At 56.9% G+C, this 15,856-nt stretch overlaps 3 protein-coding genes across 3 annotated transcripts; 1 reads left to right on the forward strand and 2 right to left on the reverse strand.

The window, feature by feature from the left end:
• Positions 1 to 527: 527 nt before the first annotated feature.
• On the reverse strand, positions 528 to 2,271 carry MONBRDRAFT_33649 (uncharacterized protein). The gene is made up of 4 exons (XM_001748354.1): positions 1,963 to 2,271; positions 1,650 to 1,765; positions 1,042 to 1,546; positions 528 to 887 (listed from the first exon to the last, which is right to left on the reverse strand). The coding sequence occupies exons 1-4, from the start codon at positions 2,240 to 2,242 to the stop codon at positions 637 to 639; spliced, it is 1,152 nt and encodes a 383-aa protein (XP_001748406.1). The 5' UTR covers positions 2,243 to 2,271; the 3' UTR covers positions 528 to 636.
• Positions 2,272 to 2,715: 444 nt separating this feature from the next.
• MONBRDRAFT_33650 (uncharacterized protein) lies at positions 2,716 to 4,935 on the forward strand (the record flags this gene model as incomplete). Its single annotated transcript, XM_001748282.1, has 5 exons — positions 2,716 to 2,807; positions 3,270 to 3,376; positions 3,554 to 3,643; positions 3,752 to 3,917; positions 4,017 to 4,935. 5 exons carry the CDS (start codon positions 2,716 to 2,718, stop codon positions 4,393 to 4,395), a joined length of 834 nt encoding a protein of 277 aa, XP_001748334.1. The 3' UTR covers positions 4,396 to 4,935.
• A 320-nt stretch (positions 4,936 to 5,255) lies between these two features.
• MONBRDRAFT_33651 (uncharacterized protein) lies at positions 5,256 to 14,864 on the reverse strand (the record flags this gene model as incomplete). Its single annotated transcript, XM_001748355.1, has 19 exons — positions 5,256 to 5,378; positions 5,480 to 5,680; positions 5,775 to 6,545; positions 6,776 to 6,871; positions 7,119 to 10,205; positions 10,386 to 10,454; positions 10,552 to 10,647; positions 10,764 to 11,183; positions 11,282 to 11,326; positions 11,408 to 11,598; positions 11,728 to 11,897; positions 12,017 to 12,240; positions 12,384 to 12,509; positions 12,607 to 13,131; positions 13,218 to 13,397; positions 13,469 to 13,660; positions 13,808 to 14,290; positions 14,400 to 14,574; positions 14,707 to 14,864. 19 exons carry the CDS (start codon positions 14,862 to 14,864, stop codon positions 5,256 to 5,258), a joined length of 7,332 nt encoding a protein of 2,443 aa, XP_001748407.1.
• Positions 14,865 to 15,856: the final 992 nt, after the last annotated feature.

Below are 15,856 nucleotides of genomic sequence, written 5' to 3' on the forward strand. Positions count from 1 at the left end.
CTCGAGGCGCGACGACGAGCGGGCGCAGCGAGGAAATGCAATCAACGAAACCAGTGAGATGTTTAATTTATTTTCCCCTTTTTGCCTCTAAAGTCCAGTCTGGACGATTTTGATTTATGGCTTTTTTCGCTTTTTTTTCGCTTTTTTTTCACTTTTTTTTTTTTTTTCGCTCTTGTTATTATTATCTCCTTCCTCCTTGCTTCCGTTCTCCTCCTTGCTTCCTCTTTCTCCATGATATCTCAGTCCCTCTATCTCTGTTCCTTTCACTCTTCCTCTCGTTCGGTCCTCACTCTTGCAAACAAGATCCATTCAGCATCTTGGGAGCTGGGCGAGGCCATTTTTCCAGGTTACAAAAGAGCGACAGTGGTTTGAAATCAGATTCGCTGAGTCGTTAGAGTGTGCAAAGCCCCAAGCTTTCATCGTGTCAAGTTGTGAAAGATGGAACTTTCCATCCCGATCCCTGAGCACAACTTGATAGCGTGCGTGTGGCTGGTGACGGTTGTTGAAGGACCAGAGCAGAGACAAAAGAGGTGGATAGATTCAATTGATGATCAGGCCCCGGTAGTTGGCACGGTCTAAGACTGGCCGATGAAAAGGGACCCAGCTACCCATCGCTGGGCACGATCTAGAGGGAGTTTACTGCTGAGCAGCAATCTCAACCGACTTGGCAAGGCACTCGCGGGCATCGAGGTCCTCAAGGAGGTCAAAGAGGGAGCTCTTGCCACCAGCAAACTTGACCTGAGGATCATCGCGCCATTCGTTGGCCATGGGGGCGGGAATGCCCGAGGCCAGCATGGCCTTGCCGAAACCGTCTTCGCTGATGGTGGCACCAACCCAGTTGACGCGCTCAGCCATGGCCTCGAAGGGAGAAGCAGACGCGTGCACACCTACAGACGACAAAGGCCAGCCAAGCACGTGTCAAAGATCGGCAGATGAACAAACGCAGGACCAAAAAAACAAACAAACAAACAAAAAAAAAAAACGGGTGAGCTGACTAGGGGGCATTGGGCAGAGCACTGGGGGACGGGGCGGGGGACGTACCGTTGTCACCGACGTTGGGCTCGGAGCTGAGGCCCAGCGCACGCCAGTTGTCAAAGATGTGACGACGCACCGAGGACTTGTCAGCCGTCTTGGGATCAGTAGCGCCAAGAACCTTGCCGCGGAAGTCAGCCCAGGAAAGGGTGTCGGGGTTCCATTCGACGGTAAAGTAGTGGATGGAGGAGCCGGGGCGCACGTAAGCCTCGCGCATGCTCATGTAGAAACCGTTGATCACATAGACGTCCTTTTCAACCTGACCGCAGTAAAAGCCACCGCCAAACTTGATGAGGTTGACATCGCGCTTGAGGCCAGCCCACTTCTTGTCAAGGTCCGATCCGGTAATGCCGAGCTTTTGGCAAGCACCAGCAGCGTTGTACACCTTGCCCTTGCCAATGACATCGGTCCAGGACTCGCCAAAAGCCTTCTGGAACTTTTCCTGACCAGACGAGGGGACGTTGAGCTCCTTGGGCTGCAGCTTGACGGCCTTGCTGGCGATGGCACCGTAGTGCTACACAACGAGGAAGAAAGCGCGGGTTGAATGAGCGGGGCAGGTTGAGGGTTGGCGTGCATGGAAGGCAGGGACTGCCGGGTGCCGGTATGAGCGAGCGTACATTGTCGATCAACATCTTCTCGTCAATGACGTTGGCCTCGAGCGCACCCTCGCTGGTGATGGAGATGCCGGCCTCGGCAAGCTTTTGCTTGACAACGTCCACCACCTTGTCATTCACTGTCACACAAATGCGCCCAAACGGCGCAACAGGCGGTCAGCCAGCCGATGAACAAAGGCAAGTCGGTCGTCCCAAGGGAGCGAGGAAGCACGTGACCCAGAAAGCGAGCAGTCTCAGAAGCCAAGTCGAGAACGATCGCCAGGCAGATCACCAGGCAAGTGACCAACAGGATGGACCAGCGTGAGGGAGAACGTACCGGCATGGGGCTTGACAAAGACAAAGGCGCGGTTGCGGTTGTTGGAGAGCTCAACCTCAATCTGCGCGACGCGCTTCTCGAGGGCCGAGTCGCTGGACGCGACCGTGATGGTCTGCTGGCTGAGCAGGTAGGCCACGGCCACACCGGCACCACCCATAAAAGCCAGGGACGCCCAGGTGTTGGTGGTTGAGGCCGTACGGCCCGTGGAAGCAGCCCGGCGGGCCACCACGGCCGAACGGCCCAGTCCACGACCGGCTGCCAAAACACTTCGCATCGCCATCTCACTGGAAGCACACAGAGAAGAGAGAAAGGGAGGAAGTAAGTGGCCCGCTACCACTTTAAATTTAGTCTAAACCTGTTTGTACAAGAAATCATAGTGGTATTTCTGTAAGGTTCTTGTCATTCTTTTGCGTGCTGTGGAATTCAGCTTTTTTCTTTTTTCCCTTTTGTGCGTATGGTGTGATGTCAGACAAAATACCCGACGAGCCGACGCGCAAGCGCCAGCAAGCTGAAATACCAAACGCAAAGCCGTTTCTTGGTAACACGCAACAACGGCCGTGTCTGACACTTGGTAATCCTAGCATATGCTACCATCTGTCAGTGCACGACAAAGAAGCAAATTCTTTTGTTTCAGAGAGTGCGCACATTGTTGCTGGGTCACGGTGGGTAATTACCTTTGAAAGCGTGCGAACTTCAGAGAGACGTCACACTCTCGGAATTGCATTTGGCAAAAAGGTGAAGCCCACGTTCTAGATGTGTGTGTGTGTGTGTGTGTGTGTGAAATGGCAGCGCTTGCGGATGTGTGTGTGTGTGTGTGACACTGGAATCAGAGGCAGCGGGCAGAGGTCTGTGCCACTGGATCATGGCGTGCGCGGGGAGGGGCGACACTGACTGGTCGTTTTCATTGACGGCCGGTACACTCTATCTGTTGAGGGGCAGACTGTTGGATACAAGGGGATCACATGGAGTGTGCGGCGCTGTCGGTTAGAGAGAGAGAGGGACGCGCGTGCTTTGCTCTTGATCTCGTTGGATCTGCCGTCTTGACTCGATGTGTTCAGGTGGACCGGTCGGGCAGCACGTAGCGTACGGGGAGGTCTTGGAAGTCAGGGGGGCGGTCAGGGATCATCTTGTTTTGTTGGGGGAGGTCATTGTTTGGTGATGTGTTGTTGGCCTGCCATTTTGCTGTTCCGTCGTGGTCTTGCCTCAGGTTCCGCTCGCTGCTCCATCTGGTGTCATTGGCTCGTGGCTCATGGAAAGTTACCCTGCTAATGTGCTCCTGTTTGGCCTGTTGGTTGCCGGCGTTGTAGAGGTCTCCCGTGCCATTGCCCGCTCCACCCTTTGTCGCCCCTCCAAGGTCCATTTTTCTCAATCGTCTGTGACGATCGAAAGGCCGCCACGATGGGTAAAAAGTCAGGTGTGTCACATCAGCCTGAGAGTGGTGGGGTTCACTTTTGCGTTTCCTTGGACGTAGTCGCCATTGGTCTTTCCTGCAGCATTGGTCTCTCCTGCCCAATCGCTTGCGCAGCGAGTTTGCAAAGACCATGACAGTCACCGGTCTCATCTCTCCCTTGCCTGGTTTCTCAATTGGCAGGACCCACCATTGGCAGTGCTGCCACTCCCATGATCTCAGCGGCTGGCAAAGATCATGTCATTTTCAGCAAGAAGCTGCTTCTCTCCATCGGTGAGGCACCCCCGCTCTTCTTTTTGACCCACCAGCCTCGATATCAACTCGCATTCTGTGCTCGGCTTTTTCTCACTTTTTTCGGCTCCTCCATCTGGCCACCTGCAGCTGTTGTGCTGGGCATGACCATGTTTCTGTTCTTCACCATTGAACAGTCACGGATCGCCGGCAATCTGGCCAAGTCCCGCGCTGCCATGGCCCAGGCCAACAGCATCAAGGATGCCAACTCAATGCTCGAAAAGTCAAAGAGCGAACTCGAGGACGAAGAAACCGAGTACGTCTCCCAATCCAAATCAGCCAGCGTCGTGCGCGCAAAGCCGCCAGCTTGCAAAATATGATCGCTCCGACTCATCAAGCGACCCCATGTTTGCAGACTGGTCAACCTGTATTCGCAGTGGCTGGACGAGGATTCATCTGAACTGGAAATTTCCCAGGAACAGCTGGCCGAACTTAAGCAGCAACTCAAGGACGTGACCGAGCAGATTAGTGCGCATAGCTCCCAGCTGTCCAACAAGGACACGACCCTGGCCGACAAGGAGCAGCGTTTGGCCCAGTTCCAGTTTAAGATTCAGCAGAAGCAAAAGTACATTGACGAGCTGGCCGTGCTGATTGAGCAGGCCACTGGCAAGGCCCCGAAGGGCACCGGCATTGATGAGTCGGTCACGGATGATCTCATCTGGGACGATGAATATGGAAACTACGATGACTTTTATGATGAGTACTTCACTGGCGATGATGATATCGAATGGTAAACGTGGCTGCGCCGCGCCATCCATCGACCTGCTCGCCCGTGACTTTGCGCGCTCCGACTCTGGCTTCCACTCGCGCCGAGGTCACCTGTGACGCATCATGGTGTCTGCATCTATTCTCGTTATGTGTGTTTTTTTTTTTTCATCTCCCCCCTCCGCTCTTCTTCTCAATTTCCCTTTTTCTCTTAACCTCTGAATGTATTTTCGCTTCATTTTTTCTGGCTTGCTTTGTCTGCGGGGGGGACATATTCAAGTCGGGCGCTGTCTGGATGATGAGCGTTTGGTGGTATTGGTGTCGTCCTTTGTTTTGCATGCTTGCACGTATGTGCCATCGGCGCGCAGCGTGCTGTGCATCCTTTGTGAGAAGCGATGGGTCTTGGTTGGCCATCATGGGGTCCTTGAAGGCTTGCCCCACAATGTGCTTTGTTTGGCTGTGATATCCGACGGCCTTTTGTACCGACCTCCCTCTCTACAAACTCAAAAGAAAGAAAACCAAGTCTTGTTCTTCTCCAGTTCGTTTCAATCCATTATCAGGCTTTTCAAGCGTTATGCCTTTCCTGCCCTTGACGTGATCCACTAGTTAACGGCTTCGATTTTTCACCATGATTGCAAGACAACAGACCCTGCTACGGGCGGTTGCGAGGGGCGAGCTTTACCATGCTTTTCACCCACATACCAACACTCACACACAAAAAAAGAGAGCAGAACAAAAAACCAGGAAACATGCTTGCGCTGCTCGCGCGGCGCGGCCAACAACACGCGCAATAGGAGTGCCAAATCACGGCCTTCAACTATAAACATGCAAGGAAAATTAAGGAAACAAACACCGAACAAACACATCGCCACAGGCACTCGATCCCTGTCTACTGGCGCAATGATCCCGACGGCGACGCGTTTGTCGGTTGATCCGGGGTGAGCTCGTGTGACACGTGCTCAGAAATACGAAGACAGCACCGCAGAGAGTGAGCATGCTGCGTGTGATCCTCCTACGCACAGTCGAGCGGATCGCGGTGAGTGCTCTTTCCATCAGCCAAAGACACGGCTGTCAAAGCACAAATGCCCCGCGTCATTGTAGGCGCGTACGTACCACCAACAGCTGAAGGCTCGGGTAGATGTGGTTCAAGTCGCGGTCCAGGTGATACCCTTGATTCAGGAGCTTACTGCGCGTTGCTCGCGATAGCGGCTCATCCAACACCTTGCTTTGGAACAAATACGAGAGAATGTAGTGTCCTGTACGTTCTGGATCATCGCGAATCACAAAGTACCCCGTCTTCTGCCCCTCCAAGACCTGCATGGCGACAATGCTCCGTGAGTGTCTCCCTAAGCTTGCTCAAACTCAAGTCATTGGCTGCCTGTCTGCATTCTGCAACGAATGAGCGTACCTGTAAGGCTTCATCGGCTGGTTTGCCCAGCTGCCACCAGGAAAACTGAGCGCCTGGTCCTGAGGTCTTGCGAGACATTCGCGGGCTCATCATGCGGTTCAGGCGCGTGTTGACGGGCGGCCAACGCAAATGCAAGTCTGAAGTAGAGTCGCTAGCACCCCCCTTCAGCAGTGCCACGAGTAGTGCTTCAATGCTCGAAAACGTGGAATCGCCGTCATTGGCCAGGGTCAGGCCCGCATGTCCGCTCTGCAGTGAGAAATTGATGGGCACGTGCTGCAAGCCATCCTCTTCCAACACGGTCAAGACCAAGACCACGTCTGTCCCGCCCGGTAGCGCCTCGTCTTCAGGTTCGGGCGTGCGAACCACAAAGGTGCCGGGTGGACGTCGATCCAACTCTTGCAGCGCCTGGTGTGCTGGGAGGCCCACCTGACACCAGGTCCAATCCACGGGCGTATCGCTGGGAAGGATCGAGGGCATCTCTTGGTGGAGCAAGGAGGACACGGAGACACGCAGCGCACAGCGCAACGTGCCGCTCCGGTCCTCATGCTGCGTCACCAAGTCCCATAGGGTTGGATACACCTGCATTGGATTGGTGCGCAGGGCAAATCCGTGCTTGCCGCCCACGCGGCCACGGATGATATCTTCCTCAACCACCTCGTTCTGGAAGCGATATGCCAGTCGGAAGAGGTCCTTGCTTGCCTGATACACCAAGAAAGCCCCTTGTCCTCGGCTGCGCAGCTGATACAACGCCCGAGCTGGGTTGAGGCCCACCTGTGGAAAACATTCCACGGAGAGCAAAGATCCAAACCACGAGTCAGACAGGCCACTGGCAAGCCGCCGTGGCCACAAGAGCACACTGCAAACAATAGAAGGCAAAACTAAACAACACAGGCGGGCTAGGACGAAGCTCGGTAGCGCCGACTGACCTGCAGCCATGATCGGCCAAGAGGCACCTCGCTCATTGAGCGAGTAAAGGAGCTGCTGGCAGCCGTCAGCCGAACCTCTTCCTCGGGATGGCGAGACACGACCAACGGACATGCCAGCATGGCGTGACGTTCCACCACCGCCGCAACCAAGTCGTTCAACGTGTCGCAAGCCTGAGTCAGCGCGAGGACACGAGGTGATAGTAGGGTGAGCCATGCACGACCATGTACAGTTCATCAGTGTCGTGGTTCTACATGAGGCAGAACAACAATACGCTTGCGCCGCGCCTGGCAGTTTGATTCGCTCTCCTCCCTCACCCCAAGCTCCTCGATCGCATGGCTCGTCTACCCTTGCTCACTCTCCCGATCGAGCAAAAGCCGCCGTGCCCCCCTCCCCCCCAAACTTTGCTCCATCTCTTACCACGGTGGGGTGGTTGACCAGATGCACCAGCATGCGGCCGTTTTTTACAGCCACGTCGATGAGCTCGCGCTTCACCCCGTGCGTATCTCGATACAATAAAACCAGCGGCAACTCCCGGTCCGTGAGTTCATGCACGATGACAAAGGCACCCACGCGCCGGCTTTGCAAGACCTCGGTTGCCTGAGCCTCGCTCCACTCTGGCTGCCACCAGACCAAGGGGGCCTCAGACTTGCTAGACCGACGAATCTGCGATTGAATGTCCTCCTGCACCTCGGGCAGCCGCAACATGACCGGAATGTCACCGGTCGGCCGCCCATAGAGTGCCACCAGCTTAGCCAAGGTGGGGGCACTCTGTGTCGATGGCTGACCATCAGCTCGAACCAACCGGAACACCTGCTCGGCCTTGTCATACATGATGGCATACTGGGCGACCTCAGTCCCTTGCTGGACCACCAACTGCCACTCGTTGGCCCGTGGTTGAGTCACGAAGAAACTGCCCGGAGAACGGTCGTGGAGCAAGGTCACAGCGTCAAAGCCACGGTCAGCGGTGCGATTCCATCGAGCACGCTGCTCCAGGCTGAGCTCGCGTGAAAAGCTCGCGTTTTGGAGATCGCTCGTGTCGATGGCATGTAGTCGGGCTTCTGTCGAGGCTGCGTCCAAAGCAGCCGTCACATCAGCATCGCAATGCTCTGGGTTTGCGTAGTGCTCAAGCAGGTCCGTGAAAGATGCAAATGCATGACCGCCACGCGTGGTGACCTGACCAGGCCGGTCATAGGAGAGCTGCGGCGAGCGGACGGCGCCATGCTCGTTCACATATGAGAGTTGCAGCATCTGGCTGTTGGCCGCTTGATGGACCAAAAAGTGACCAGGCGTGGCGCCCGTCAAGAGCTGCTGCGCGCGGTGTGGTTGCATATCTGGTCGCGCCCAGCCCGCTGACAGGTCCAAGAGGTCCTCAATATGCTGCTGCTGCTGCTGCTGCTGCTGCTGCTGCTGCTGCTGCTGCTGCTGCTGCTGAGGCGGCACGGGTGCAGCCGGCACTGAAGGCGCTGCGGCAGATTCTGAGGACTTGACTCCAGCAGTTTCAGCCACCTCCCCGACTGCCTCGTCATCCGTGTCCAGGGCAGGGCGACGCAGGACTGAACCACCGCGGGAGGCTGGGTCGCTCTTGCGCAGGCGTGCTATTTCCGTCATCAGAATGGCACGCGCGCGTCCGTCCAAGATCCCCATGGTTGTCAAATCATCCGGCGAGAGACGCTGCAGGGAGGGGCCGGATATGGAGTTGTTGAGAAACACGCTTCTCAGGTGCCCCATGGCAATGCCCTCCAACCACTGTCCAACGTCATTCATGGACCAGTGCGATACGCTGGCATTGAGTTTTTCAGGCGAGAAAAAGTCGGCCCGTGCCGCAACTGAGGGACGGCGGCGGCGCTTTGTCAAGCGTCCAATGGCATCCAGCAGCCGCCGCGCCGTGTCCTCCGTGATGCGAGACTCGAAAATGTTGGCAAGGTCTTCCTCCGTCAGCTCCAGGAGCAATGGGCCACACACGCCGAGCTTGCCAATGTGCTCCATGAGCGCCACGAAATCGTTCGCCTCAAGCCATTGCAGAACGTCTTCCACGGTCCACAGCTGGGGTGGGCCCTGGGAGCCAGAACGCTTGGCTGCACGCTTCAACAGGTCCAACGAAGTGAACAAAGCCGTCTGATGGGCAGCATGATGCACTCCAATTTGGTAGCACCGAACAGCTGTCAGCTCCAGCAAAGCAGCCCCATCGATGCCGTTGCTCTGAAAGCGCGTGCTCAAGCTCGCCAGTCCCTGGCGACGCAACCACGCGCACACTTGGTCCACGTCCCAGCTGGAGAGGTTCAGCAACAATGGGTAGGACATGACCTCGACCATTCGTTCCACGGCGTTGAGGCACGTGTTTTGATCCTCCTCGTTCTCCATGCCCAGCGTGATGAGCTTGGCGCGAGTGAGCAGGACCAGATCAATTCCCGTGATCTGTCGTCGCTGAAAGTCGGGGTTGTACTTGCCCAGGCCATGGGACAAAAGCCACAGCTCAACATCGGGCACCCCCATGCGCCACGGAGCAGATTTGAGGCCATGCTCAATTCCCTGGCGCTGGCTCATTTCCAAACTCAACACGTCAATGTTCTTCAGGACCAGGCCAGCCCCAGCCTCGTCCAAACCGAGCGCAGAGAGCCGCTCCAAGTCCACCGCCAGGAGGGCAGGACCGTCCACATTTGCCTCGAAAAAGGTCAGACAGTACTGGCCACAACCCTGCACATAGAGCCAGTCAACGACCTGGGAACAGGGCCACAGAGCTGCATTATCCAGCTTGAGAGAGCCAGCCGATACCTGCTGGCGCAATGCCTGGCGCTGCGTCGAGGCATGCGTCGGGCTATTTTGGCCCTGGCTGGAACCACCGCGCGCAGCGTTGCCTCGGAGTGAGCTGCTCATGCGACGCTGGCCTGCAGCTTGGCGCCGCAGCTCTGCGATATGCTCCAAAAGCTCGACCTGCTCGGAAGGGTCACGAATGCCGAGCTTGAGGAGGTCTTCGTGGCTGTCCATGTGCATAAATTCGTCACCCGTCACCTTGCGTCGCAAGTTGGGACACAGATGACCAAAGCCCTCAGCTTCAAGCCAGGCCTTGACCTCTGGGAAAGACCAGCTACGAGCATTGCGCGCCATGGGGCGCTCTTGCGTGCTCAGCTGCTGGATGCGAAGCAAAAGGTCGTGTCGCCGCTCCGCTGGTACACCCAGGTCATCCATGTGGGCGTTGGACAGACGGCACAAAGCTGGACCATCAATGCGTTTGCGCGCAAAAGTCTTCTTGACAATGCCACACTCGACCTGGTCCAGCCAGTCGGCCACATCACTGACGGTCCAGCTGGCCACAAAGGGCAGAGGGAAGGTCTGCTGCAGTGCACGAATCATCTCCGCAGCATGCAAACGCTCGGCCACGTCAGATTCCACCTCTTCCAGATCCTCAGGAACATGCATCCGCAACAGCTGCAAGCCCGTCAGCTTCTTGCGCTTGGCCATCTTGCCAAACCGCGCCAAGCGACCCTCCTCGAACCAGGCACAGACCTACGCCAACAGCACAGACAGTGATGTGGGGGGTTAGAAAAGCCACAACATGGTTCCAACCAATCCACATTTGGGAATCTGCCCTATCTTGCCCTGGCTTGGCCTAGCCGCTTAGCCCGACAGTGATTTCCCTTCAGGTCTGACAGTGGCTCCCCTGAAGACGGAAGAGTTAAGACGTACTCGACTCGCATTCCAATACATGGGATGATCATGGTCCACTCCAAAGGTGGCAATCATGGGCGGGTCAGCCTGCCAGGCCATGCACAGCCATAAAGATTAGAAAAAGCAAGCACCAGCTGCGACTGATATCAAGTCACTGTCGCCCGTGTAGTCAAATAAGACGCACCGCATCAGATTCGTTGGCTTGGTCACTCGAGCTCACCACGGATGCCGTGCGCACCAATGATGCCACACGAGCCCGCGTACCTGCACCCATGCCACGCTATATATGTATAAAAAATATAATAAAAAAGGAAAAAGAAGAAACAGGCCCCCGTTGAATAAAAAATGAGTACGCCTTCTCGCACATCAAGGACAATGCCGCGTGGGTTGGCTTACCTTGAGCGCTGAGTCAGTGATGCTCACAATGTCCTCCATATCACTGGCCATGGCGCTGTGACGACCCCCGTGGACGGGAGAGAGCCCATGTTCTAGACTTGGCGGCGTGGAGCGGCGGCGCTCGCGGGCTTCTGCTTCTTGCAGCTCCAAGACGCGACGTGGATCCACAAAGTCGCCTCGAGGGGTGGCATATGGGAGGCTTGACCGTCGGTCCGAGGGGGTATCCTGTGGGTCGACGTGCTTGAGCGTCACCTCGGGTCGATTGTCAGCGGCACCGGTAGGTCGGGCGGCCTGACGCCGGCCACGCGCCCCTGTGATGGATCGCGTGCCACCGGAGCCTGACGTCATGGAGCGTGAGCTGATTCGCTTGCTTCGGGTGGACGAGAGACGAGACTGCAGCAAGGTCAACTCCCGAGGTAGCTATATGCACGTTCCACAATGACACAAGTGAGAGCTTGGGCAAACCATCTTGCAGTGCGCTTTGATGTCCCAAAAAAAAATAAAAATTGAAGACACACCTCCACAGGGCGGCGAATGCGCAGCATCAGCTCCGACTTGCAGCGCTATAGAGCAGGTTGATGGTTGGGTGAGATGTGGCGCAGAGCTGTTTATTAGTCTCAGCTCCAATCTTGCCGCGAGCTGACCTTGATCAAGCTGCGCAGATGATCCAGAGAGCTTTGATCAATGTAGCGGCCGTTGACTGAGATGATTTCATCGCCTGGCTGAAGCTTGTCATGCGCCGCGCCATTCGGGGTCACCATGGTGACGAGGTATGCTTTCGAGACGTCATGGCCCTCCCCTCCACCAACGTGAAAGCCAAAGCGACCATTCACATCTGGCCATTTCAATGCACATGAACAGACGGGAGGATGAGAGGAGAATGGCTCGTTTTGGCGTTTCTGAGCACGCACGAGCCGGCGAGAGAAGAGCGAGGGTGGGTGGGCAGATGGTTGGTTGGACTGACCGCGATACAGAGTAACGTCAAACTCCTCGACTGGCGGGCGCTTCAGCTGTCGGTCGTGCTCGTATTGTGAGCGGTCCCAAAGCACCTGAAGCTCTTCCCGCAAGATCTCCAGGTCCGTTTGATCCACAATGTCCATGGCATCCAGGTCTTCATGCTGCAATGTCAGCAGCCTAATGGGGATGGTGTCAACGACGTCCCCATGGCGAGCAGCCAGTTTGAGACGGGATTGATCCGGTCACCAGCCATTGATGTCAACATCATACAAGCAGTACAGAAGCAAGGCACGCACTTGGGTCCATCCACGTCAAACTGCCGCATGACGGGCGCAATGTGCTGTAGATCTATGGCTTCGAGCCAGGTCGAGACATCCTCTGGAGTCCACAGGAGCACCATTTGGGAGGGAAAGCCCTGGCGATAATACAAGTGACTGGGGCTCTCTTCTTCGCGGCCGTGTGGTGAGGAGTTCAGAAGCTTGGCGGCAATCTCCATCAAGTGTTGTTGCTCCTCCGGATTCTACATGACCCCCGAATTTCATGTCGACACATCAAGCATGGTTCGGGGTGAGAAAACAAGAAGAGGCGGCATTGGCGAGCCAGATGTGTCTTGGGCCGCGAGAAGCGAAAACGAAAAGGCAGCGGCAGAGGGCAGCAATGTACTTTGATGCCAATGGCTCGGAGATCTTGCGGTTGCATCTGCAGAAACGCGGCAGGCTTGATTTGATGCTCGTCCAAGGCACGTACGGCATGTGGAGAGACGCCTTGTTGCTCCAGATGTAGCAGCAACTGCAAGGGGCAAGGGGAGGCGACATGGACATGAGCGAGCGTTCAGAGGAGAAAGAATGGTTTTCAAGTTGAACACGTCCGTGTGCTGAATTCACACCTTGTCCAAGGGCCACAGCGTGGCATCTTGACTCTCGATGCCTTCATCGTAGGCCTGCTTGACGACGGCTTGAAAGGCCTCCTGATCGGCGGCGGAGGTGAGGCCCAGCTCGGCAAGAGCATGACTTTTGAGCGCAAGGAGAGCGCGGCCATTGATGCGATGTGCGCGGAAGGTAGCGGCCTGCTCGCCAAACCCCGTGTCCATCATGAAGCGATAGACGTGGTCTGGCGTCCACGCCTCGACCTGTGGCGGCAAGATGTCAAAGTCTTCTTCATCGTCATCGCGATAAGATGTCTCGAGGTCCATGGCGTCCACGAGGTCAAGCAGGCGTTGCGCGGGTTCAGCAAAGGGGTCAATGTCCAAGGCACCCAGCTTTTCCTCGTTAAGCTCGAGCAGGAGCGGGCCCGTAACGCCACCGTGAGCGAGTTTGAAGGCAATGCCCTCGGGCAGGCCCTCGTACAAAGCCCAGTTGCGGACTTCGTACTGGTCCCAGTCGCGCAGGGGACCCAGTGGCGGATCATGCCCCTATCGACACAATGTGCAAAAGGGCGACGCGTGAACCAAAACGGATCCAAAGTACCTCGGATGGTGTTGCTGAACGCTGTACCTACGCGTTCTTTGGGATAGAGCTGTACGGTCGAGTCTGCAGCGGACAATGGCGGCGGGCGCTTGGGCAACGCAGCGAGCTCCTTGTGAAATGTGCGCTGCTCGCGATGGGAAAGCCCGAGTTCTGCAAGACGGTCTTGATCACCTTCCAGCTGTAGGAGAGCCTCGCCATCAATGGCCGCGTCCTGCCCAGAGTCGTGATTGAGCATTCATCGCGGGTGAGCATGTGGGCCAAAGGAGCAAACTTGAACCATACCTCAAAGGCTTTGGCGCGGTGACTCATGCCAATATTGTGCAGCCACTGCTGAACGTCGCTCTCCAGCCAAGCTTCGACGTTGAGTTCAAGCATCCAGTCGGCAGTGTTGCTGGGCTTCCAGTACTCTTCGTGCTGACTGTTCTTGAGGGGTGAGTTGGTACTAAAGGCAGAGCTCATGGCCGTTTGCCGGGGCTGTGCGGGCGGGCAAGCAAGCAAAATTAGGGCGTGGGCTATGGCAAAGACAAGGCAGACGCGCAAGGACCAAGTGTGCTGGCTGTGGCCGCCTCCCAATGGGGTGGGCAAAGATGATTGTGGAGCAGGCAGGACTTTGCCTCGTACCGTTGCGGGGTCGCTCAGAGGTTGGAGGGCGGTGACGGCACTGATGGCAACAATGGCGGGATCCGCGGCATCTGAGATTTGTGGTTCGGCCGTGCGAGCCTCGGGGCGCGTGCTGCGGTGTACCATGGCGCCGACACCATGGAGGTTAAGCACGCGGCGAAGGGGAGTTTTGAGCATGACATCGGCCACGGCGTTGCGGATGACTTTGTCAAAGATGACATCAAACTCGCAAATGGGGACATTGTTGCCGCCGTTGCCATCCGAGGACTTGCTGTCTGAAGGTGAGGGGGCCTTGGCGTACTCCATTGTCGTTCGTCGGACCTTTTCCGTGACACGGAGGCCGGATCCTCGTTTGATGAAAGGAGGCTGGTCGGCGTGGTTGGAGGAGTGGGGTTGGAAGAATTCGAGGCTCTCACGTGCGGAAGGCGTCCGCGTTGGTTGGGACTTGAGCGAGCCGCGACGCTGCAAAGACACATCTTGCCCCTATTGTGGTCATGGTCACAAAAAAAGTTTGGGGGCCGGTTTCAGCAACGGGATGCGCGAATGGTGATGATGTGGCAGCTGCCGTGGGTATGATTTGGATCGAACGCACCTCAAAAGCTGTCTTGTCCAAGACAACCTGGAGTGTGGAAACGACGCGGTTGTTGGGATTGCAGTAGAAGGAGATGAGTTCGGAAAGAACTGGGAAGCTGGTTTTGGAGCGCTTGAGGCGAATGCCTGAGCGACCAAGGACAATTTGTTCATTCTTCACTTGACCCTCGGCATTGCTGCGAGGGCGGTACGCCAGGGCAAACGAGTCAGCACAAGGGTTGGGGTGAGATGGATTTGACGAAACTGGGTGCCTTCTGCAGCAGCAGCAGCAGCAGCAGTACCAGGCCACAACTCAGCGGGGGGCGTACGCATAGCAGAGGACGAGGTGATCTCCAGTGTTGCTACGGCGAACCAAAAAGGCGCCTTCACGCAAGTCCACGCTTGTGAGGGCTTGAACGGCAGCGCGGTGATCGAGCTTGCCGGCCGCAAACCAGGGAGAGTTGCGGCTAGCATCGTCAATTGCCATGGATACGTCTGGAACGGCACCCTTGGCAGTCTTGGCTCCGTCGCCGCCCTCACCGCTGCCTGGGGTGTGAACAGCGGGCGCGGTCTTGTCCATCTCAGCTGAGACCTATGGAGACAGGTGAGCCATGTCAGAACGGGGGCACAATTTAGCTTCGGTGGGGCGCATTGAGGGCCCATGCTTGAGGCACAGTCGCACTCACGGGCTGCCGACCGAGCATGGCGACGGTGTGGGCTGCTCCAGCCGAGAGCAATGATGGCTTCGAGTCTTGGAGCCAGAGTCAAGCCACCACTTTGAGGGTTGAAGGGGGAGGAAAGAGGTGACAAAGCCACAAGATCAGGGAAATGATGGCAGCTGGAAGAAGAGCGGGTGCTGCGCCAAGTCAAGGGGCTAGATCACAGGACGTCAGATCGGATACGAGGGCAGTGCTTGGCGCGACGGCAGCACCAGTGGAACCCTCTTGGGCACAAGCAGTGGCAGCGGGAGGGCTGCGTGGCCAATGCTGCACTTGGGCGCAAGACGACTGAGGGGGAGAGCGCAAAGGGTGAGCGGCGGGTAGCTGTGAGGCGAGTACGCCGAGGCCAGCTTGGAGCAGGTCACGCACGATCAAGAGGGAGAGGGGAAACCAACAACGGCTGGCCTCGAGCTCGTGCTCTGGGGTGCCAAAGCATAAAGTGGGGCGGCAGTGGGGGCTGGGACGATGGCAGCGGAACGCCCGGGCAGGACAGCGAGAGGGCAACGTGCTGTGACGCTTGCTCCCTGAGTTGGCTGGTGGCATGTAGTGGAAGGCGTTTGGGTCGGCAGATGGCAAATGACACCGAGTTGAGGGACAACGCGGCACGTTACCCCGCAACCGTCGCCGTTGATGCCCTTGCACGGACGTACGCGAGCCCTGGCCAGCGAGGATGCGTCTTTGGTCAAGAGCCGAGCTCGCTGACCGAGCTCGTGCAGGTATGCGCTGTAGGCAGTCGAAGGGTTGTCAGGCTCTCCAGATG

This window comes from Monosiga brevicollis, genomic scaffold (genome assembly GCF_000002865.3).
Source record: "Monosiga brevicollis MX1 MONBRscaffold_22 genomic scaffold, whole genome shotgun sequence".
Lineage (NCBI taxonomy): Eukaryota > Choanoflagellata > Craspedida > Salpingoecidae > Monosiga > Monosiga brevicollis.

Bases quoted from the DNA above. Each gene is read 5' to 3' on its own strand.
- MONBRDRAFT_33649 (XM_001748354.1), bottom strand. From the start codon at position 2,242: ATGGCGATGCGAAGTGTTTTGGCAGCCGGTCGTGGACTGGGCCGTTCG. The intron at 1,766-1,962 runs GTACGTTCTCCC...TTTGTGTGACAG, and splicing joins CTTTGTCAAGCCCCATGCCG to TGAATGACAAGGTGGTGGAC. The intron at 888-1,041 runs GTACGTCCCCCG...TGTCGTCTGTAG, and splicing joins GCCCAACGTCGGTGACAACG to GTGTGCACGCGTCTGCTTCT.